This window comes from Squalius cephalus (genome assembly GCF_949319135.1).
Source record: "Squalius cephalus genome assembly, chromosome: 19".
Classification (NCBI taxonomy): domain Eukaryota; kingdom Metazoa; phylum Chordata; class Actinopteri; order Cypriniformes; family Leuciscidae; genus Squalius; species Squalius cephalus.
Genome location: NC_137140.1, coordinates 23,541,740 through 23,564,006, shown reverse-complemented (window position 1 = coordinate 23,564,006; position 22,267 = coordinate 23,541,740). Strand labels below are relative to the sequence as shown.

Below are 22,267 nucleotides of genomic sequence, written 5' to 3'. Positions count from 1 at the left end.
TTTCAGCAACAGGCACATGACTAATGGCTGGTCTGTGTGTACAATTTCACAAGACCTTCTGAACGTATATAAGCAGAGTTTTATAGAAAGGAAAATGTAAAATAGCCTATAGTAAAGAAGTAGAATCAATTAATTATGAATAATTTACTACCATTGTGAGAGTAACGTGAAATCATGAACTGCAGTCCGTAACATTTGTTTGTGTTCAAACATTATGTAATGAGCGAATATGGCTACATCATGAATCCATTTTCCAAACCTCCACCCAATAGATCCACAGAGGTGGAGCTGAACTAGGTCAAGCTCAACCCATGACATCTAGAGAGGTGGAGCTGGACGTCATTTGGCTCTGCAGTGAGGAACTGTTGCCACTTGGGTTTTAGTGGCACATGCTACTCTCCGCTGGCATATGCAAATGAAAACCGGATGTGACTAAACATCATGTGCCAAAGGCTTTCTGTGCATAAGATGCCATGCTATAGTTATAGTTATACCGGTACTGGCTATAGAGCTTCCTGATGTGACAACCTTTGTTGACGTCCTCTACAGTTCATTCCATTGCAGCCGCTCGTCTTGCAACTTGAGGTGTAACGTTAGTTGGTTTAGCGATTCACTTTTGGGAACTTTGGCATCGCGGTGGCAAGATCTTGGTGTTGCTTAGAAGTCGAGCATTCATGATCTACCAGTACCACTGCAGTTAATTCAGGAGTTTTAATTTTACTGTTATGTGCATTTATCTCACTTATGGTCGTGTCTGTGGTAGGCTACGTGTTTTTGTTTGATTGCAATCGAGTTTCTGAATAAAAAAACTAAACTGAGATTCTTCAGAGTTTACTTCTGTCCGTCGTAAAGGTGAAACTGAAAGATGTCTTCTAAGATTCTTCTGACTAATCTACGAACTACCGCGAGCTTCTACAAAACACTGCATTTTCTGCAGAGACCCTGGACTCATTTCGTAGCTTCTCAACAAAGTTGGTAAGGCATCATAAAAACATGCATCTTTTATGATTTAGCTTATCCGCGGGAGATTACATGTGGCAGATTGCTTTTTATAGATATGTTTTTGGAATTGTGTCTCCATATTCTTGGAAAGTAGAAAATAGCTCAGACTAACGACGAAAACATACCAGCTTCTATAGTAGTTATGTAATGTTTTCATTAACCCTTTAAGTGACACTACAAAGTAATAGCCTACGCGTGGGAAATATTATTTATCTAAAAAAAAAAAACTTTCTCTCTTGACTCAATAACAGATTCTTCGACTGAATAACCCCCCCACCCTAAACCAGCCTCAAATGGTTAAGTTAGCTGATTTAATGGTCTCACACTCACAGACTTGTGCTAACTTGTTTAGCAAGTTGGCTGGTCTAACGTTACCCATTAGTTTTTGAATGCCTTTTTTAACGCTCATTTGCCGATTAGTAGAGGCTCTTGAAACTGAACAGACAATGCCGTTCTAAATTGATGGTCAGTAAGGTTTATTTTTTCCCCAATATATTTTTTTAAATACATTTTCTTTAATCACTTTTATTTAGCAAGGATGTTTTAAATTGATCAAAAGTGACAGTAGACATGAATTATTTTTTTTTTTTAAATAAATGCTGTTCTTTATCAGCAAAAATTTCTGTATCATGGTTTAGTCAAAAATATTAAGCAGCGCAACTATTTTCCACATTGGTAATAATAAGAAATGTTTCTTGAGCGCTGAATGTCAAATGCTTTAAAATCTAAAAGTTATTTATTATATTGTATATAATAAATGATCATATTTATATTAAATTGTAATAATTGCAAATTGTAATATTTAAAGGGATAGTTCACCCAAAAATGAAAATTAGCCCATGATTTTCTCACCCTCAAGTAGTCATCCTAGGTGTACATGACATTCTTCTTTCAGACGAATACAATCGAAGCTATATTAAAAAAAAAATTCCCGGCTCTTCCAAGCTTTATAATGGCAGTGAATAACTGTTTCTGTTTTGAAGCCCATAAAAGTGCATCTATCCATCACAAAAGTGCTCCACACTGCTCCAGGTGGTTAATAAAGGCCTTCTGAAGCGAAGCAATGCGTTTGTGTAAGAAAAATATCCATATTTAAAACTTTATAAAGTAAAATAACTAGCTTCCGACCAAACGAACATACGGATTTGACTAAAGCGCAACTTACGTGAACAATGCAACGTACTGCTGATATTTACGCTACGCCGTGACGCACTACGCTACTTCTGACGTCACAAGTTGCGTAAGTTGCAATTTAGGCGCAAGTAGACTGTGTATGGCCGGAAGCCGGAATTTTACTTTGTAACGTGTTAAATATGTATATTTTTCTTACACAAACAAAAATTTCTAGTTTATGTATATTAATGTTGAATATAATGTATAATAATGCAATGGGGGATTTTTGTTGGTCTTGATAATGCCAAATGTCTTATGTTACCAGTAAAAAGTGGCCTACATTATTTTAAATATATCTAGTAGCCAGTGACTGAGTGCAAGCATATTCGTCTGAAATAATTCTGTATTTTTAGCTTCAAAATCATGAATAATTTTTTTCTGGTGTCCCCATTGTCCTGTGCATTGGGTTACCAGCACGAAGTCCAAGCCTATTTATTTCCACCCCCAATGTAATACCAATTTGACATTTTAATCAACAGTACATTTTTTTGTTAAGCTTTTAAGCAGGCTAAAAAAGCATTAACAAAGACCATCTTCTTGGTTTTCTAAAGTGAGAAATAGTGCAGCAGCTGACATCCCTTATTTCACCTTTTCCTTACATAAAATCAATGTTGTCAGGATGTTTTTTAGCTTCTGCTCTCCCTTCAGGATGAACTTCACCAGACCCAAAGACAAACTAAAAGTAGTCGCAGTTACCCAATTTTCCCCCCGTTTTCAGATGTCTCTCTGCATCTCTTATAAACACAGGTTCTCCTCTCCCCTCTTTTTTAGTGCCATTCATGTGGATAACCCACCCAGCACCCCAACCCTGACAACCAGTTATGTCCATGGCATCTCCTCCCAACCACTGGTCTCTAGTACTGTGGACCAGTGTCTTCGAGCCTCAGTGGAGCGCTACCCTGACCGGGAAGCTTTGGTTTTTGTGCAGGATGGAATACGCAAGACTTTTGCTCAGTTCTACCAAGACGTGAGTGGTTTTGCTTCTGGTTTCACACACACACACACACACACACACACACACACACACACACACTCACTCTCCTCCTGATACCCAGCAATGGAGTTTTTTCCTCTGTAGTGGAACACTATATTTTAGCAAATTTATCATTTTTAAGTCTGGATGTCCTGTAAAGAGCAAGTTCAGGGCTTTGCAGAGATACCAAATGTTTGGAGGTGCAACCATGACAGACCCCTCTCCTTGGTCTTTAAAAATTACCGAATGATCAAATTTAGCACTCATGATCCTGCATCCTACATTAGCACTTTTGGAAATATGATAATATTTTGTTTTTTATATTTTATTTAAATTTGACAAATTTTCTAATTGTTTGTCAGAAATCAACAATTTAGGTAAATGTTATGGGTTTTTTAAATTAGAATATGACTTTGTTACGAAACAGGGGATTGCTTTCATACATGACCTCTGTAGAGGACACCAGGACTTACATCATGGAATATCAGGCATGTCGGAGACACAACAAATTCAATAAATTATACAATCAATTATTAGGGCAATAAATTATATATCAATATTCTTATGAAATATGAGAGATTCTTATGAAAATATTCCCAATTATTACCGATTTTTCCCTTTATTAATAAGACCTAAATAAACTTTTACCACAGATTCCAAATTCAGTACTGGCAGAAGAATGAGTTAAAATGGCAATATGTGTTTTTTTTCCCCACACACCCATTTTACTTTGTTTGTGTACAGCCTGTCCTATAAAGTCTCCCTGTAGTCAATGATTTTATCCAGTAAAACTCATCTTTACACCCTTGTTTCAATTGGTATACACAGAACCATGAATATGCAAATTAGCCCCGCCTCCACTCAATCACACCAGCTCAGAGATCAACTCGCTCAACTTTACTCAAGTTAGTAAACGCACCACAATGGTATCTCTCTTTACAACATCGGACACATACCGGTAATTGATATGATTAGCCTTTTGCTTGGACTGTTATCAAACAGCTAATAATGTGTAAATGTTACCATGTAACCCTTCTCCATCTCAGTCTGCCTTCTAAAAATTTGTATCCTTAGAAAATGATTTGAACATCATAGAATGTCAGTGGAGAAAGGCATATAGTTAATCATAACATCGTAATTCACCTGCTACATTGCTAAATGTACCCAATTTTTCATATCAACAAAAAATATACCAGGATAACCTGGCTTCACAGCAGTTAATGATATGCTAAAGCCCGCTGGCATGTTGACGTGATTGGCTACAAGGTAGTTTGTGACATCAGAAACACCAGCGATTTCAAACTGCGTTTTTGAGACTATCATGACTTATGAATTTGCACATTGTGTGTTTAATATTTGTATAAAATTGTCTAATATTGCACAAGCATATTAAAAACACCACATAGACCTATAAATAACATTAAAAACTTGATTTTCACAACAGGGGGTCTTTAAATATGTAAATAAAGCACAGTGAAATCAGTCACTGGCATGATACAATGTTATTATTCAAATAGTTTTTGTGGTTATTCTGCGAATGTAAACATGACCAAGAAAAGACATTAACTCACTATCAAGGTGATTATTAATACAGATTCCACACTGAACCCAATATTTTCTACTAAATTGACTGATATGAGCTATCTGGAACAGATAGGTGCTTCACGTGTGGCTGCCTTCCATAATGAGAGCAGGAGTGGGTTAAAGTGTATCAATGTGACAAAGTTAAACATTTACAGAAAAGCAATATTATATCACATAGCAGGAACGTGTAACACAAACTAGTGCCATTAGTCTTGACACACATATTCAATGTGGAATATCCTTTTTTTTTTTAGTGCAGTGTTTTTTTTTATTATTATTCCTCAAGAACACATTAGCATATTACTTCATGGTGAACCACAAATGTGTTTATTTTAAACCAGAATGACTATTTCTGTTCTTGGCAAATTCCCATTGGAAGGGTTCTTCCATAAAAGTTTCTGGAGACATTCATGGAGTCAACAAAGTGTCATTTTATTGACTGCAACACTTAAGTACTGACCACTCATTGTGTAGAAGAAAGAGAGAGAAAAAAAACACTGACTGAAATGGGACATCAGCACATTACTTCTGGGAAAATACACTTAAACATACACACACACACACACACACAAAAACATCCTTTAAACACATTTGAATAAACACACGACCCCAACTAGCCTAGAAATCTAGACGCACCCTAGCGGCAGCAAAATTTATTTTAGGTAGTCTAGTAGTCTAGGTAGTCTAGTAGTCTACTAACTAGGTAGTCTAGCAACTCTCCATTGACTTTCGAGCTGCAAAAACCTAAATTGGGTCAGGCCAATCACATCGTGTATAGAGTAGGCGGGGCGGGCTTAACTTAATGACGACAGAGTTGCGACGGTTCCCTGCTAACGTTACTTGAAAACAAAGAATGGCGGCTGCAGGGAACAGTCTTTTGAATCGGCTTTGGCCACGACTCTGGAGGATTTGGAGTTAAGTTTTTCTTTAAGAAAAGAGCAAAGAACGGCACTTAAGTCATTCTTTAAAAAAGGAAGATGTGTTCGTAGTTTTGCCGGCCAGATTCAAAAGTTGAATCTATCAACTAACGTCAGCTCCACTGTTGGGAAAACGCTCTGGTTGGTTGAAGCGCTGTCCTATTGCATGCAGAGGGAATTTGAAAAACAGCCATTTATCCCATAAGGCTACTCGTTTATCCCGCCCCTCGGATTGAGCTGTGTCTATGGTGTGTTCCCACTTCCCAGACCTAACATCTTGATGTAGGTCTGGCTTGCCAGGCTAGACCCCAACACATATTGTCCCAAAAATTAATTTCCCATAATTCCCACCCGAATAATATAAAGGACACCAGGAAAGGCCGCGCCCTTTTAATTCCAAGCTTTTGTTCCATGCTGCAGTCATGGATCCCGCCGGAACCACGGCTAAGATGTACGCTTTCAAACAAACTTAAATAAAATGTCAAACCCCTATTTTGGTTGTGGTTTCATTTAATCACTACCGTGCACTCTAGAGATAAATGGTTATTGGCTTTGCCGCTCTTTGAGGTTTAATGCGTGCTAAAGAGACAACGTAGCATCTCCAGTTCCAATGTTTGGGTAAATAATATTTAAAGAAACCAAATAATTACATAGAAATTTATAAATGAACAGACCAAAAAACATTAATCCCTTAGAACTAACGAAATTAAATTTTTTAAATGCAAAGTAAACTAGAACCATTCAAATGAAATTCAAAAACCATTCAGTGTGGCCTTAGCCATCACACCCATCCAAATTGAATATTTTTTCCATCATGCTTCTTTCCAGAGGACAAAAATGTCTGGGTGAAAGACATTTACATTTATTCATTTACAGAGGTTTTAACCAAAGAGGAACATAACAAACTATTTGCCAATAATATTTGTATTATACATTGCCAAGGGTCTGATTTTATTGATTGTATAAAGTACAAATGTGCAAGAGTGGGGTGACAGCTTGTCACATAACATGTAACTCGTGTCATGTGCCTTAGATTAACTATAAACTTGCTTCCCTTGATTCTCTTTTATAATATGTGATGTATTAGTATTAAATTATTTATCTATTCCTAATCTAATGAACATTTATGTGTTAAACCCACCTTACATTTTAATTTTTTTTCAGGGCCAGTGTAAAAATGTGGTAGTATTTTGATTTCAGGTGGAACAGACTGCTGCAGGTCTACTGGCTGTCGGGCTGAAAAGGGGGGATCGCTTGGGGATGTGGGGACCGAACATCTATGAATGGATACTGATGCAGTTTGCCACAGCTAAAGCAGGGATCATTTTGGTGAGTGTTTTTGTTGAGTGTCTTGTAATTTGGTTTATATGAGGATTTGTCAATGGCTGGTCTCTCACCTGCTCAAGTTTATTGGGATTTTACAGGTTTCAGTGAACCCGGCATATCAACTGCAAGAGGTAGAATTTGCTCTCAGAAAGGTAAGTTAATGTTTATACAGTACATGCAAAAAAGAACAACTGACAGTGGAATGTCCCTAATTACAGGACTGTTTTGGGTTTATTTTTCACTCAAACAAGGTTTTTTTTTTCATGGAAGCCTGTTTCAGAGTTTTAAATGGAAGTAAGTCTAAAAGTAAATAGTCACATTTTATAAATATATAACTCAAAAATTGAGAAATAGTTGCCATTAAAAAATTTTTTTTCCATTATGAGAAGTCGCAATTCTGAAAAATAAAGTGGGCATTGAGAGATGTACTGTCACATTATGAGAAATACAAGGACTTTTACCCTTTTTTACTTTGAGGCAGAAACAAGCTTAGTTTAAGTCTCAACTACATATAAGCAAACTTTACATATGATTAATGGCTTAATGCTTCTTTTAGGTACGGTGCAATGCAATAGTTTGTCCGACTCAATTCAAGACCCAAAGGTACTGTGACATGTTAAGGCAGCTTTGTCCAGAGATGGAGACCGCTTCACCTGGAGGAATCAAGAGTTCAAGGTACGAGTGATGTAATAAAAGGAAGATATTCATAATCATTATTAAGGGCCAGAGGCTGGCTGAGTTACTTGGTTGTTTTTGAGAAACACGGTTTGTTTTCTTCTTTCTTCAGACTACCAGACCTACACACTGTGATCGTGACTGACAGTCAGCAGCCAGGAACTTTCCTCTTAAAAGATCTGATGCAGGCAGGAAGCAGCCAACACCATCAACAACTACAAGACCTGCAGAATAAACTTGTTTGTGATGACCCCATAAACATTCAGTTTACATCGGTACTCTGCATATTTTTAATTTGTATATATCTCTATTAAAGCTGCAGTGTGTAATTTCTGTGCCACTTGCATCACCAAACATAATAGCAAAAAGTTCAAAGTCATAGTCACGCCCCAAACGCACAGCATCGGTTGACCTAATGTTGCTGTGTTAGGCTTGTCAGGAGAAACAGTGCAATGTTTTGAGCCCTCTAGGATAAATGATCCTAGAAATGACCTATTTACTGTTGTCTCTGCATAAAAAGCAAGCATATTATGACATTAGAAAAATTATACACTTTAGCTTTAAGTCTTAGCCTAGTGAAGTCAAATGTAACACAAAATAAATCGTTATTTTATCGACATTTTTTATTTATTTATTTTTGTTCGTTATGATTCTCAGGGAACAACTGGAAAGCCCAAAGGAGCCACTCTGTCTCATCACAACATTGTGAACAATGCTTATTTCATCGGCAAGCGCATAGGCTTCAACTGGAGGGTGGGTGCTAATCATACACTGAAAGAAGTGTTTGTTTCTATAAAATGTAGGATCTGTGTCTGGAAAATAGATCTTTAGATGATGTGTATTGCAAAAATACAGTTCATTGTTTAGCATACTGATATTACAATACAGAACAGAAAATATTTTGTTTAAATGAATCTCCATACATTTTCCTTCACAGTACATACAGTATGGGTAATTTTTTACCTTAATCTTCTTACAGAAAAATGTGCGAGTTTGCTTGCCGGTGCCCATGTATCATTGTTTTGGCTCAGTGGGTGGTGGCATGGTCATGGCTGTTCATGGTACCACAGTGGTTTTCCCATCTTCTGGTTATGATGGACATGCCAACCTGGTGGCGATAGAGAAAGAGAAGTATGCAGTCATGAATTCTACCTCAAAAAAAGAATTGATGTGTTAGAGAATTGCGCATCTTCCCTTTGCATTAGAATATAATTCTAAACCTTCCAGAGATACTTGGTGCCACTTTCTCTTTAGCCATATTGAATTCATGTTGTCGTGAATAAAAGACACAGGGACATATAAAGAGGACAGTCATGTAGAATTTGGGTAAGGATCAAAGGTCATGTGTACATCATGCATATCTGGAATAACAGATCTGAGCTGTATTTATTTGATTCAATTGGCAGAAAATGTACTGTTTACACAGGTGTACGTTTGTCTACGGCACCCCTACTATGTTTATTGACATGATGAGTCAGCCTGACCTGGCCCAGATTGATTTGTCATCAATTGAGGGTGGTGAGTCAATCAAACTTTTGTAAAATCTCTAAATATTCTGCTAAATGGAGGTTGTGACATTAATATTATCAAGATTTCTGAGCAATCAAGCAGTACATCCTCCACTTTCATCAGTGTTCTGCTAAAATCCTATGTTTTGTTTCTGTCAGGTATTACTGCTGGTTCACCTTGTCCTCCTGAGGTCCTCCGTAAGGTCATCAATATCATGGGTATTAAGGAAATGGTGGTAAGTAGTGAAGGGGATTGTTCATTCTCTGTTATAATTCAAGCTGATAATAATTGTACAGTCGTGGTCAGAATTATTGGCACCCTTGGTAAATATGATCAAAGAAGGCTGTGAAAATAAATCTGCATTGTTTATTCTTTTGATCTTTCATTCAGAAAAATCACACAAATATATCCTTTCATTGAAGCAAAACTAATGAAAATGTGAGGGAAATCACATTATGAAATAAATGTTTTTCTCTAATACACATTGGCCACAATCAATTCTGATGTGCAGCAAAAGATTGTTGAGCTTCACAAATTAGAAAGTGGCTGTAAGAAAATAGCCAAGGCATTGAAAATTCCCATTTCCACCATCAGGGCATTAAATCAAAAGTTCAGATCAACGGGAAATGTCACAAATCTGCATGGAAGAGGACACGTGTCTATATTGTCTTAAAGGGATAGTGCACCCTAAAATGAAAATTCTGTCATTAATTACTCGCCCTCATGTCGTTCCAAAGAGAACAAATGAGGTTCATTCTCGAAGAACCTGCTCAATCAAACCGAAACAGAGGTTCGGTTAGGCTTATGTTTATGTTCGCTTATCAGCGTTTATGTCAATAAAAGCCTCTCAAACAGCACCTACATCACAAGTTGTTTAGGAGGGTTTCAAGAAAAATCCTTTGCTCTCATCCATAAACATACTCCAGCACAGTCAGTTGTCAGACACTACTGGAACTTCATATGGGGCTGGGTTCTATGGCCAGATACAATTTAAAAAAAAAGAGCTTTTTGGCAGCAAACACACAAGATGGGTTTGTTGAACACAGGGATTTTGTGGGGCTATTTTTCTGCAGGATGACATCTTGTTCAGATACATGGCATCATGGATTCCATCAAATACCAACCGATAAAAAATCGAAACCTGACGGCCTCTGCTAGAAATCTTATAATGGGCAGTGGTTGGATCTTCCATCTGGAAATGATCCAAAACAAATATTGAAATCAACACAAAAATGGGGCACTGTGCAAGGGTCTGCCATGACCATTCCTATAGAAAATTAAAGAGGAGAGTGTATCAACATGGACTTGGGAATTTGAAGGATCTGGAGAGATTCTGTATGGAGGAATGGTTTCTGATCTCTTGTCAGGTGTTCTTCAAACTCATCAGGCATTATAGGAGAAAACTCAGAGCAGTTATCTTGGTAAAAGGAGGTTGTAAAAGTATTTAATAAGATGGTGCCATTAATTGTGGCCAATGTGTATTAGAGATAAACATTTCATAAATTAGTTTTCCCCCCATTTTAAATAGTTTTACTTAAATTATATTTAAAAAAAAAAAAATTTTTATATAAAAGGTCAAAATAATTAACAATGCAGATTTATTTTCACAGGCTTCTTGTTCATATTTACCAAGGGTGCCAATGATTCTGACCAGGATTATACAGTATGTATACTACATGTCAGTATCACTAGGGGGAGACAGAGATTTTCACATTAATGGTTTAGCTGCAATTTTGATAATATTTTCTTTCAACTTCTCTGAAAAATCTGATGATAATCATGAATTGAATTAACGCATTAAAAAATCACTAATATAACCACTCGCCTGTCTGTACTTTTATTTCAGTTTTTGTATACACTGAAACTGAAATAAAGTACATCATCTTTCACAAAATAATAAAGAGATTATTTCACAAGAAAATAAACTTGCCTTCTATATTTACCACACCTGATATTCCATACTCATATTAAATATTCCCCTTATATTTGAGTGATGTACGCAAATGTTCAAAAGTTTAAGATTGGATTTAATGTTGTTGTTTTTTTAAAATTAGTCATATTTGCTCACCAAGTCTGCTTACCTTTGATCAAAAATACAGTAAAACATTAATATTTTGTAACATTACAATGCAAAATATATCTCTTTTCTCAGTTATATTTTATATTTAGTGTAATAAGTTTATTCCTGTGATTGCAAAGCTGAATTTTCAGCATCATTACTCCAGTTTTCAGTGTCACATGATCCTTCAGAAATCATTTTAATATGCTGATTTGGTCCTTAAGAAACATTTCTAATTATTATTCATTTTGAAAACAGTTGTGCTGCTTGATATGTCTGTGGGAATCTGGGAACCATGACACATTCCCTGACACAGGATTCTTTGCTAAATATGTGATTTGCTCTAAGTCTTAAGGCATAATAGCTTTGTGTGTGGAACAAACTAAAATGAAAGAAGAAGACTTAAGTTATTCCCTGAAAATATTTCACTTTATGAAACAAGAGCAGCTTGGACATTCTGTTATGAATAACTCATTTTATTTTCCACAAAAGAAAAAAGTCATACAGGTTTTGAGAGTAATGAGGGTGTAGTAAATGACCATTTTCATGTTTGGGTGAACTATCCCGTTAAGAAATGGGTATGGAGAAGGTAACAGTACTACTGCTTTTCTAAGCACACACGGCACAATTTTAGTGCATCCACTTGAAATTCATAATGTTCTCATTATTGTTAGTGCTTTATATGTCTTTTATTGAACATGAGTACATCACAGTAACAAACTGATACCATTAGACTGGAGAACCTCCATTTGTCTAAATAAAAAAAAAAGTTTTTATTTTATTTTACCTGCTCGTAAATCCTTCTCTTCTGGCACCACCATCATCATTTCTTGATTTTGATTGGTCAGTCACAGCATCTTTAATGGATAATCTTTTGCAACCAATCCTAATCACCCTGTCTAGATTCTATTTTGTGATAATGACATTATATCTTACATATATTGTCTCATTTACTTTTTTCATGGCTATAAGAAGTCCAAGTTTTCCTCGCCTATGATGCGTTTGACGTTGGTCAGAGATTTGAAGTAGAGGTCAGGTCATGTCACATCTTGAATATGTGTCAGTTTTAGTCATGGTCAAGATTGGTTTGTCATGTTCGCAAACCCTCGGAAACTCTTGCAGGACGTTGTGAGATGCATAAAGCTAAGGAGGATCTCACAATGTGGAAACAGGATCCTCACGAAGAGCTCCGCTTTGATTATAACACTGTGGTGGTTATATAATATTAAGTGCTTCTACCATGAGAATGGGAGGATGACTTGAAATATCATAAAATGAGAATCGGTAGAATAGATAATGTTCATTCTACAGTGGCTCAAAGAATGCCTGCAAAACTTAGCTGTGATGTACATCCTTCTACATTTGTATGCTGAAAAATGTATCATACAATATGCACATAGTCCCTCTAATAAAAGACTGATTTTATTTTTGATGTAGATATAATTGGAAATTATAGGTTTTGACATACAGTTAGCAAAGCATGTCGAACTTACCTCAAACATGTAGTCTAGATGAAGTCTTCAGCAAGTCCTTCAGCAAGGCACTGCTGAGTTTCTAAATGAATGCTAATCAATATGTCAGTCCATTCTACCAATTATCATTTTATGGAAGATTATTCCTGATAGTACTCCTGATTTTTTTTCTATGGTGTGGAAAGAAACTAATCCTGTGATCATGGACTTATAACCAGGTTGTTTGAATTAGCATATACATTACCATAACAGTGAATACTAAGAGTTTGAGGCACATTTCCTTTGCGATGTACTTAATTGTGAAAATTTCACTTTGCAGATGTACCCAGTTGCTCATTCAGGGTGTGTGTCAATGTCTGTGAACACATGTATGCTATTCATGTTGTTTAGATGAATTGAGTCAGCACATTTATGTCACAAAAAAAAAAAAAAATGAGTGAAAGAGGAAATGGACAGTCCCAATGTAGCAGTCTGCATTGCTTTCCTTTTCTGCACATTGAAGTCCTGACTCCTGGACAGGCCCTGTTCTCCTGAGGGAACAAACAAATAAGTTCGCCAAGCTTAGTTTTGGACATCTGATGTTCTGCACATAGTGCCAAAGCCAAAATGGAAAAGCACAAACTTTAAAGGACAAAGAGACCAGGAAGAACATGAAGGATAGATTGGAAGAACATAACAGACAATATTTTACCACAAGGCAGAGTCCCAAACCCATATCCTGACCACAATTATAGTATTACCAGTCACTCTTTTATGTTGGAGGAGGTAAAAACACATACGATTAGCATTAGCCTCTCGATTCTCTTGTTTAAATATGCGACTTTAATTTCTCACAGAAGTTACTGGAAGTCAATGCTTTAGGATGACGTGATTATATTATTTTATGTAAATGAAATATAATGACTGTTATGGGGAAGGTGCATGCATAATATAATTCAAAACATTTCTTTGTTCACAAGCTAAGCATTAATAGCTACTGAATTAGAGGTCCACCAATGGCTAAATTGGTAACTTGGGACCAGGCTTCTCCGGTCCCAAACCTTTCAAAACTTTGCTTAAATAATTTCATAACCATTTAGCGTTGTTTATCACATCCGCAGTGGCCTCTCTGGCCACTTGAACATAATCTCATGAGTATCTCCTGATGAAAGAGTCTTTTATAGAGATCATGGGAGAGCGGTGGTGTCTTGCTCTGTGCACCACAGAGAACCCTTGAGACTAGTTAGTTTTTCTTCATAATTTATTTACATTTGCAAATCATGTGGAAAGAGGCTAGCTGTCATACTGAAGTCTGTGATTAATGTCTCATTTTTATGAGCCTTAATCCTGTGGTCTCATTTATAAGACCTCTGGACCACATAAACCGTGTATGGGTCTGGATATTAGACCTCAGTTTAGGGTGTGGGTCTCAAACCTGGAGGACATGGTTTGGGCCTATGGTGTATAGCAGTCTTGGATAAAACTGTGTGTTCAGTTATTAGGATTACTTCACAGGCTTCTTAATTTATTATTTGACTGCTGGTCTCAGCAAGAATTCCTTAGTCAACATTGACTTTAGTCTCAGCACTCTTGCAAATACTTCTAAATATTTAAATACTTTTACTATATTTTATATATAACTGTATTATATACTGGCCAGACAATATTTATTTATGTTTTTTTTTTTTTTTTTTGCTGTTTGGATTTTAATAGGCAAATGCTTAATATTCTATGATTGGATCATTGTTGTAGTGACTGTTTCGCAACATTTCTTCTAATCCCAGTTGATGGAGTGTGTAGCCTTTCATTTCTTAAACAACCATGTAGGAAGACACATCATGGCCATATTCCAGGATGACAATGTCAAGATTCATCAGGCTCAAATTGTAAAAGAATGGTTGGGTAGGAGCATGAAGAATCATTTTCACACATGAATTGGCACCTCTGAGTCCTGACCTTAAATTCGTTGAAAGTATTTGGGATGTGCTGGAGTAGACTTTACAGAGTGCTTGACTCTTGCATTGCCAATACAAGATCTTGACCAAAAATTGATGCACCCCTTGATGGAAATAACATCACAACATTTATTTCCATCAAGAAGTGCATCATTTCCAGCAAGAGTCAACCACTCTGTAAAATCTACTCCAGCACATCCCAAAGACTTTCAATGAATTTAAGGTCTGGACTCAGAGGTGATTTTTGTTAATGTTATGTAATTTTTGCAGTTTCAAATGTTATGTTATGAAGGTGTGTGAGTGGAATTAACAGGGCTGCTCACCATCTCAGAGCCGTGGTCCCTTCTTGATCCTCTTTGACTTGCAGCGGGTGAATGCAGTGCTATCTCTTATTTGCTTTCCTTTCTGGTTTCCAGGAGAAGCACAAACTGCATCAGGGAGATTGGGGCTAGTGTCCATCCACCTGCACAAGAAAATCCAAGCATTTAAAGCAAATCTAAAACACCATTTTTAGTCAGTGTCAATTAGTGTTTAAATAAGTTATTACAATCTGATTAAATATTAGAAAGGCAAACATTTTTTTTCCTTTAGAATAACATGCGCCAATGAATTGTTCACAATATTACCAAAAGCGTGTATTACGAAAGCAAATAGGTTTGATTTTGATTTCATGTTGACTTTAAATTAAACCATGAGGTAAAAATGAAAGGCATAGTTTCGTTTTATTACTGCATCAACCTTAAATAGTAATGTTTAAAGTGATCATTGGGTTTTTTCTCTTACTTTTTGAGATTTGCTAATTGGCAGGTGCAGCTCCAGGGGTTGTTAAACAGAGTGATGTTCTGGAGAGTGCTAAACTCAAGGCTATTCGGCAGCGATTTCAGCTTGTTGTTCTCAAGATTCAGAGACTTGAGAGCCGTCACTCCCTCAAAGGCAGCACTGGAGAACTTGATGGGTAGAAAGGACAGATAGACAATATATACAGATGATAACATGTTACAACCCACTGCTTTGCTTCTGCATGTAGAATATCCTAGCAATTAGTATTCAAAGTCACTCTTAATATCTGAAGGAGACTTGTGGATGCTAGACTGAGGTTTTTTTTTTCCACATGAAAGGCCTCTCTCATGCCGTCCTCTGTGCCAGAGCTTATGTAAACCTGTCCAGCCCTCCATCAAACTTCATAAGCGTATGCAAGGCTGCTAAAAACTTCACCAATGTGTTAGATGTACTGGTCTGCGTGGTGTCTGCTTTATAGGAAGATGACGGTTGAGGAACTGAGACGGTGTGCACACAGTGTCTGTGGGTGTGTTATGCAAGTGTAGAAAAGATGCACTTATTGAAAGGACGTTTTGGAAATTTCCACTCAGAAGGCAAGAGACGTGGAGAGTTTGGTAATTTGAGGCGATAGAGGTTGGATCATTTCCATCATAGAAGGGTTGTTTTCACTTTTTCTGTCTGTCCACTCCTCCCATCGACCTGCTCTTTTGCCAGAAATGCCTGCAAAGGGCTCACTTGTCCATTCAGGTGAGGCAACGGCAGCCTAAAAATACTTCTCTTCATGGGCCATGGAACACCCTGTTTCTATTTACCTGTCTGCTAACCCTTGCTGACCTGTTTACATGGCTCGCCAAGTGAGAGGAAAAAACATGGCTCTCAAAATAAAATTCAGCAAATAGACCCTAAAATTATCCACATGTGAAGGAAGAGTGGTTATTTTTTCCCTTTTCTATCATACAAACAGCATTGACCAACTGCATGGGGCTAATACTTGTTGATGTGCCTTTGCCCACGTCTCAATATGTATATATATATATATATATATATATATATAGAAAATATGGTATTTTATACCAGTTTGCATTGGTATCAGTCCATGTGGAGATTCTGTGGAAGTCAGATCAAAGACAAGGAAAAGATAAATGTATCTCTTAAACGCTTTCATTAGCCGTTTAGTGATCCACAGGGAAAAATACTGCTGGAAAAGCACATGTGCATCCTGACATAAAGCACATGTGACCTTATTTAAGGCCTGAAGGGAACAGACAGAATATCATGAGTATTTTATTGAAAGAAAACAGGTGAAAGTCTCCAGCACAGGTCTGTTTTAGCCAGATACCACTTTGTTCCAGTCTACAGTTTTGATATATTCAATGGGGTTGCAGTACATTTGCGTGGCCAGCTCTGATGGGATGTAAAGTTTGTTTGCGAATGCTAAGCTTCCCGAAAACCCAACAAAAACATGCATTTATTTAGCCACAATTTTAGAGGCCATCATTATGAGGAAAACATTTTGGTTCATCTTAATTTTAAAACATTTATTCTAGTTTTTAAGTGTTTAATCCACAAAATAACTGCTATGTCACAGACTTACCTTCTCCAGGCTCATGTCATTTAGATGTAGCTTCTCCATGTAGCGGCCGAAGCTCCGGAATGCGTGGTCAGGGATGAGGCTGAGAGGGTTTTTGGACAAGTTAAGTTCCTCCACGACACGCAGCTTGCTCATAGCCAGAAGAGGGTAGGTGGACAGCTGGTTACGGTCCAAGGTTAGAATGGCCAGGTTCTCCACTTCATCAAGGGAACCTGGCTGTATGGAGCTCAACTCGTTGCCACTCAAATAAAGCCATCGGAGATCATTAGCACCTTTGAAAGTACCAGGTTGTAGCTCTCGAAGCTTGTTGTTGTCGAGCTGCAGGATAAACAGGTTGATCATGGGAGAAAAGATGCCCTTCGGAAGGACTGTGATGTGGTTACCATCCAAATAGAGATAGGTCAGTTCGGTTAGGTCCTCAAAAGCACCTGTTTTGATGGTGCTGATCTCATTATTAGACAAGTAAAGGTAGATGAGCTTCTTTACCCCTTTGAAAGCCTGGCTGGAGATCTCCCGGATCTGACAGTGCTGCAGATGCAGAGAAATTAGTCCCTTCATCTCGCTGAAGCCCCCAGTTGGGAGATTTCCCAAGTTGTTCCTTTGCAGATTTAGGAGACGAGTGGCCTCGGATATGCGGGGGATCTTCTTTAGTCCAACGTTGTCACAGATAACATGTTGCAGGTCCCCATGGCAGTGGCACTGGCTTGGGCACTGAGTTGGTGCGGCAAATGCAAAAGGGACGTAAACCTGTAGACACACTAGAACCAGTAAAAAGCTGAAACTGTACATGATGATAGAGTGTTGATCAGTCCACTGCTTTATGCTATTTGGTGTTCTTTCTGCTTTACTCTGAGAGACGTTTGCAGCAGGAACATATACAGACAGCTAAAGTGGTCCACACAACCTCAGAGTAAAGAGAGAGAGTGTGTGGAGAGAGAGGGCTAGAGGTGAGCCCGAGAGGGAGGGAGGGAGAGAGAGATTGGTGTGAATGAGTCAGAGTAACACAGTACTAGTGTTTATAATAGTTAATCACTTAACTTTGCAAACTTAACGGCGTCATAGGATGCTATTTTGAAAGTTCATTATTTTGTTTATTGGGTGTAATAGAATAGGTTAGCATGCTTTAATGTTGAGAAAACATAATTTTTTCACATACTGTACATTTATTGCAGTACCTCTATTCCCAGTCTGTCTGAAACGCTCTGAGTTCCGGGTTCTACAAAGCCCCTCCTTCCGAAAGCCCAGAGTGCTCTAATTGGCCAGCTGACACAGTGTATTGTGCTTGGCCAAACACTTACTTGGCCAAATTGCATTACATGTAATATTCATAGTTTTATCCTTTATTGTCTACATATATTGCACATACATGTTCCCATATAAATGTGAATGTATTGTACATGCATATATACAAACATTCACTGAATAAGTTACAATCAGTGGTTACAACAGATTTTTAGTTTCCAGCATGCTTTGCTTCTGACTGTTAAAGAGTAAATGTTCAAATTAAGTGTTATTTCACGTGTTTTGCTCTATTAATGGGGGAGATCGGTTTGTGTTTTAAATTGTATTATTTTGGAATTTAAAAGGGTTGCTGATATGTGTGAGTTTTTGGGGTTACCATTGTGCTGAAGAGTAGAGCCTGAGGTTCGGTTGACGATTGGCTGAATATTATTAATACTGTTGCTATATTTAAAAAGCAATGGCTGTGAGTTTTTCAGCACAGTGATAGTCTCTTTGCTAAATACTTTAGTACTGTACTATTGTTAAGTTATATCTGAAAATATTAAACATAATGTAAACAATTTTAAAATATGAGAAATATATTACATTATATATTTTGATACAGTATGTGTGTGTTTTTATATACTGCATGATTAAATGTTCAATTTATACACATGCTGTATCATATCTGATCACATATACATCTATATGTTATGAGGTGTATTACTGAATATGAAATTACATACATTATGATGATAAGTAAATATATTGTCTCATTTTTCAATATATGAAACCGGCAATTCCTTATATATTATTCAATATATTGTAATATATTTACATAATATATTATTCAGTATATTTTAGAATATACTATTAAATAATTTAATATATTGATCATTCATTTATTAAGAAATATATTTTCTTTGCGTAAGGGCAGATGGCGTTGTACTCTGCCAGGTTCAGGAAGCTGTCCTCCGTAAAATGAGCTGTACACAAGTGAACTTTTGGGTTGTACTCCTCAGGAACATTGTTATAAATAATTTTCGGAGGGCCAAACATAGAGATTTTGCTTTCGCAACAACACTCCACGACATGGCAGCAACACTAATTCAGTGATGCCTTTTTGGGTTTTGGGGGGGATTATGCTAATATTTCACATTGTGACAGAAGTTTGCTGAAGTAATATCTGAACTTCGATGGTGGTGTTTTAGGCAGATCTGGAGCAGTGTTTTCAGTTAGATATAGAATAAATCCCTTTTGTGGGAGACTATGAGCTTTGGAACTTTGCAGATCTTATACCAGTACATGCACAAAGAAATACGTTACACACTAAAGGAAAAGGAAAACATTAAAAACATTATATGACCTTTTTAAAACTAATATTTTTGTATTTATTTATAAGTAGTGCCTATAATACAGTTCTGCCCGTAACTTTACATAGCACTTGCAGAATCTGCTAGGTGTTCATTAAAAAATAAATGTAAAACTTTTTTTTGTGTGTGTGTCTGTTTTATTTAGCACTACACTGATTAAGCTATTTAGTATAACATATTTCCATATATTCCATAAGAGGACAAAATAATAGCTGAATTTACATAATTATTTATTTTGATGTTCAGTGGTTGAAGGGTGAGTAGAATTGTACCCATTTTTTTGAAAATGCTTATTGCGTTCATGGAGTGAACCTTTCGCTGATTGTTTACATGTTTAATGGAAGTTACTCTCATATTTCGCGCCATGGGCCGTAGGAAAAATGTGGATATATTTTTGTCCGTTTATTTTTATTAAATAATTTTGACCTTAAAAAAAAAAACATGAAAGGTTTTAAATGCATGTTAGGAGTAAGAAAGTTCAGACGTCCGAAATTTTATTTTTGTTCCTAGTTTTTCATTTCATAGGGTAACTTGTGTGCAGCCAAATCTCGTGAGGTTAAGGTGAGACTGTGTGTCGTGCCAGACAGTTCCATTGTTTTTAGTCAGCAGAAGGAGAAAAAGGAGCCACTCCCAAATGGCGGGTGTTTTATAACATATAATCACCACCAGATGTTTGGCCGGTATCACATCACAACAATGAAAATGGAGGTTTTTCTTTTGTCTGCATAGGAGCGTTTCATTTGGAGAGGCACATTCCTCTTAATAAAAGCCTCCTTTGATTTCAACTATGTACAGTATTCAGTATAAAAAGAAAAGAAACTGAAGTGCACTGTGGAATCACCTAGTTTTTTTTTCCACATGCAACAAAACATTTTATCCTTGTTCCTCTTTCTTTGGCTCAAAGACCTAAAAGAGACCTGTTTATGAGCGCCTCAGCTTTTCTCAGGTTAGGCGGAATCTAGTGTTTGCTTAACAAATGTAACATTTTATCGGCAAAGTGTATGTCTTGGTTCTTTCAAGTCCACATTCACACCCTGCGGTGTGCAAATTCTGTCCAGCACATATCTAGTATTTGGCTAGTAGTAACTTTGGCCTGTTATCGATATATAACAAAATAATTATATAAAGTGAGAAAAGGTGTAATATTGTTTGACACTGAAATCTGAAAAAGAAAATATTGTAAATGGCCATTTGAGATGATGCATGCATATTTTTTCCTTTACTAATTGAGTTCAAAAGCTCATGACTCACTTAAAATCACTTAAAATGTTCCAAACAACATTATAAATGTCTGGCTTGTCACAAAGTCTCACCTCAAAAGCTGGCAGCTCATGTAATTCAGCTTGGTAAACACAAATTGACATCCTGTGCTGTGATGAGGTTATGTCTCTGAATGACACCATGGAGGAATTGTTTCCTGTGCACATTATCTAATGCTATCTTATTTGGATGATTTGTTTTAGCCCAAAGCGATACTGTATAGTGAGAAAGCTTGGGTTCAAAACAACAGCTGGAATGCCAGTTCTCAGGTGTGCACCACATACCTCACCTTCCCAGTCCTGGTGGATTCGGTGGATTGAGCTGATTCAGCTGTCTGCTTGCCTTTAGGCTAGTTTTGGGGGAAATTTTAGCAAAAGGCTGAAAGTGCAAAAAGAGTAATGTAAGCACACGGACTGAAATTTAAGTGAGTTTAATGGCATCGAAATCATGAGGTTAGTTCCACAAACCATAACATATACACTAGAGTCCAATATCTGGGGTTTAAAATGTAATTTACACATGGAAGTAAACAACGTTTTAGGAAGAAAACAAAGAAAAGTTATGTTTCAGACACTATTTCTAGGTCAAATTTGTGACACTGTAAGCAAAGGTGATAAATAAACCTTTAAAATAAATAATTATAAAATATGTAATTAGTATGCAACATGTAGTTGTAATATGTAATTAATATGCAATATGTACACTGTAAAAGGTGATCAGCTGACTTAACTTAAAAGTGAGGAAATCCTTTGCCTTAAAATTAAGTTACGTGAACTTTTATTTATTTACATATTTTATCTTTTCAAAACCTTAAAATATTTTCTAAATGTTTAATAATAATAATAATAATAATAATAATTTATATAATCCAATTATATGTAATAATAATAAAATAATCAATTATAACAAAAAAATGATAGATGTGTCATCCTTGTGTTTTGGAACAGATTGGGTACGGCACAACCGAAAACAGCCCTGTGACGTTCTGCGGCTTTCCAATTGACGGCATGGAGCGCAAGACAGATACTGTTGGATGTATATGCCCCCATACTGAGGTTCATTTCCACACACTACTAGATAAAGATGTTCCGCATGCATATTTATTGTCTGTTTTAGCACACACTGAATGGTGTTTTCTCCATTAGGCAAAAATAGTGAACCCTACTACAGGAGAGATCCTGCCTCTGGGCGCTCAGGGTGAGCTGATGATCAGGGGATACTGCGTGATGCTGGAATACTGGGAAGATGAGGAAAAGACCAAGGAGTGCATTACAAAAGATCGCTGGTACAAGACTGGGTAAGTGCGAGTAATTATTATAATTTTTTCTTCCTTTCTCTATTACTAGATATGAACATTATTCAAAATTCATTACATGACTCAATGACTGTTCTGTCATTTATAAAGTGATATTGCCACT

General features: G+C 36.8%; 2 protein-coding genes across 2 annotated transcripts in view; one reads left to right on the top strand and one right to left on the bottom strand.

The window, feature by feature from the left end:
• Positions 1-401: 401 nt before the first annotated feature.
• The window catches only part of acsf2 (acyl-CoA synthetase family member 2), a 24,599-nt gene continuing 2,733 nt past the window's right edge, over positions 402-22,267 (top strand). The window contains exons 1-13 of the mRNA XM_079851596.1: positions 402-975; positions 2,947-3,142; positions 6,850-6,978; positions 7,074-7,127; positions 7,532-7,650; positions 7,763-7,925; positions 8,308-8,403; positions 8,630-8,781; positions 9,077-9,168; positions 9,318-9,394; positions 21,797-21,904; positions 21,995-22,146; positions 22,255-22,267. The exon at positions 22,255-22,267 is cut by the window's right edge and continues 129 nt beyond it. Coding sequence (XP_079707722.1) covers positions 866-975; positions 2,947-3,142; positions 6,850-6,978; positions 7,074-7,127; positions 7,532-7,650; positions 7,763-7,925; positions 8,308-8,403; positions 8,630-8,781; positions 9,077-9,168; positions 9,318-9,394; positions 21,797-21,904; positions 21,995-22,146; positions 22,255-22,267 — 1,461 coding nt within the window. The 5' untranslated portion in view covers positions 402-865. The remainder of the gene's footprint in view (positions 976-2,946; positions 3,143-6,849; positions 6,979-7,073; positions 7,128-7,531; positions 7,651-7,762; positions 7,926-8,307; positions 8,404-8,629; positions 8,782-9,076; positions 9,169-9,317; positions 9,395-21,796; positions 21,905-21,994; positions 22,147-22,254) is intronic.
• chad (chondroadherin) lies at positions 11,982-17,907 on the bottom strand. The gene is made up of 4 exons (XM_079851598.1): positions 16,999-17,907; positions 15,408-15,571; positions 14,948-15,087; positions 11,982-13,220 (listed from the first exon to the last, which is right to left on the bottom strand). Exons 1-3 carry the CDS (start codon positions 17,782-17,784, stop codon positions 14,952-14,954), a joined length of 1,086 nt encoding a protein of 361 aa, XP_079707724.1. The 5' UTR covers positions 17,785-17,907; the 3' UTR covers positions 11,982-13,220; positions 14,948-14,951.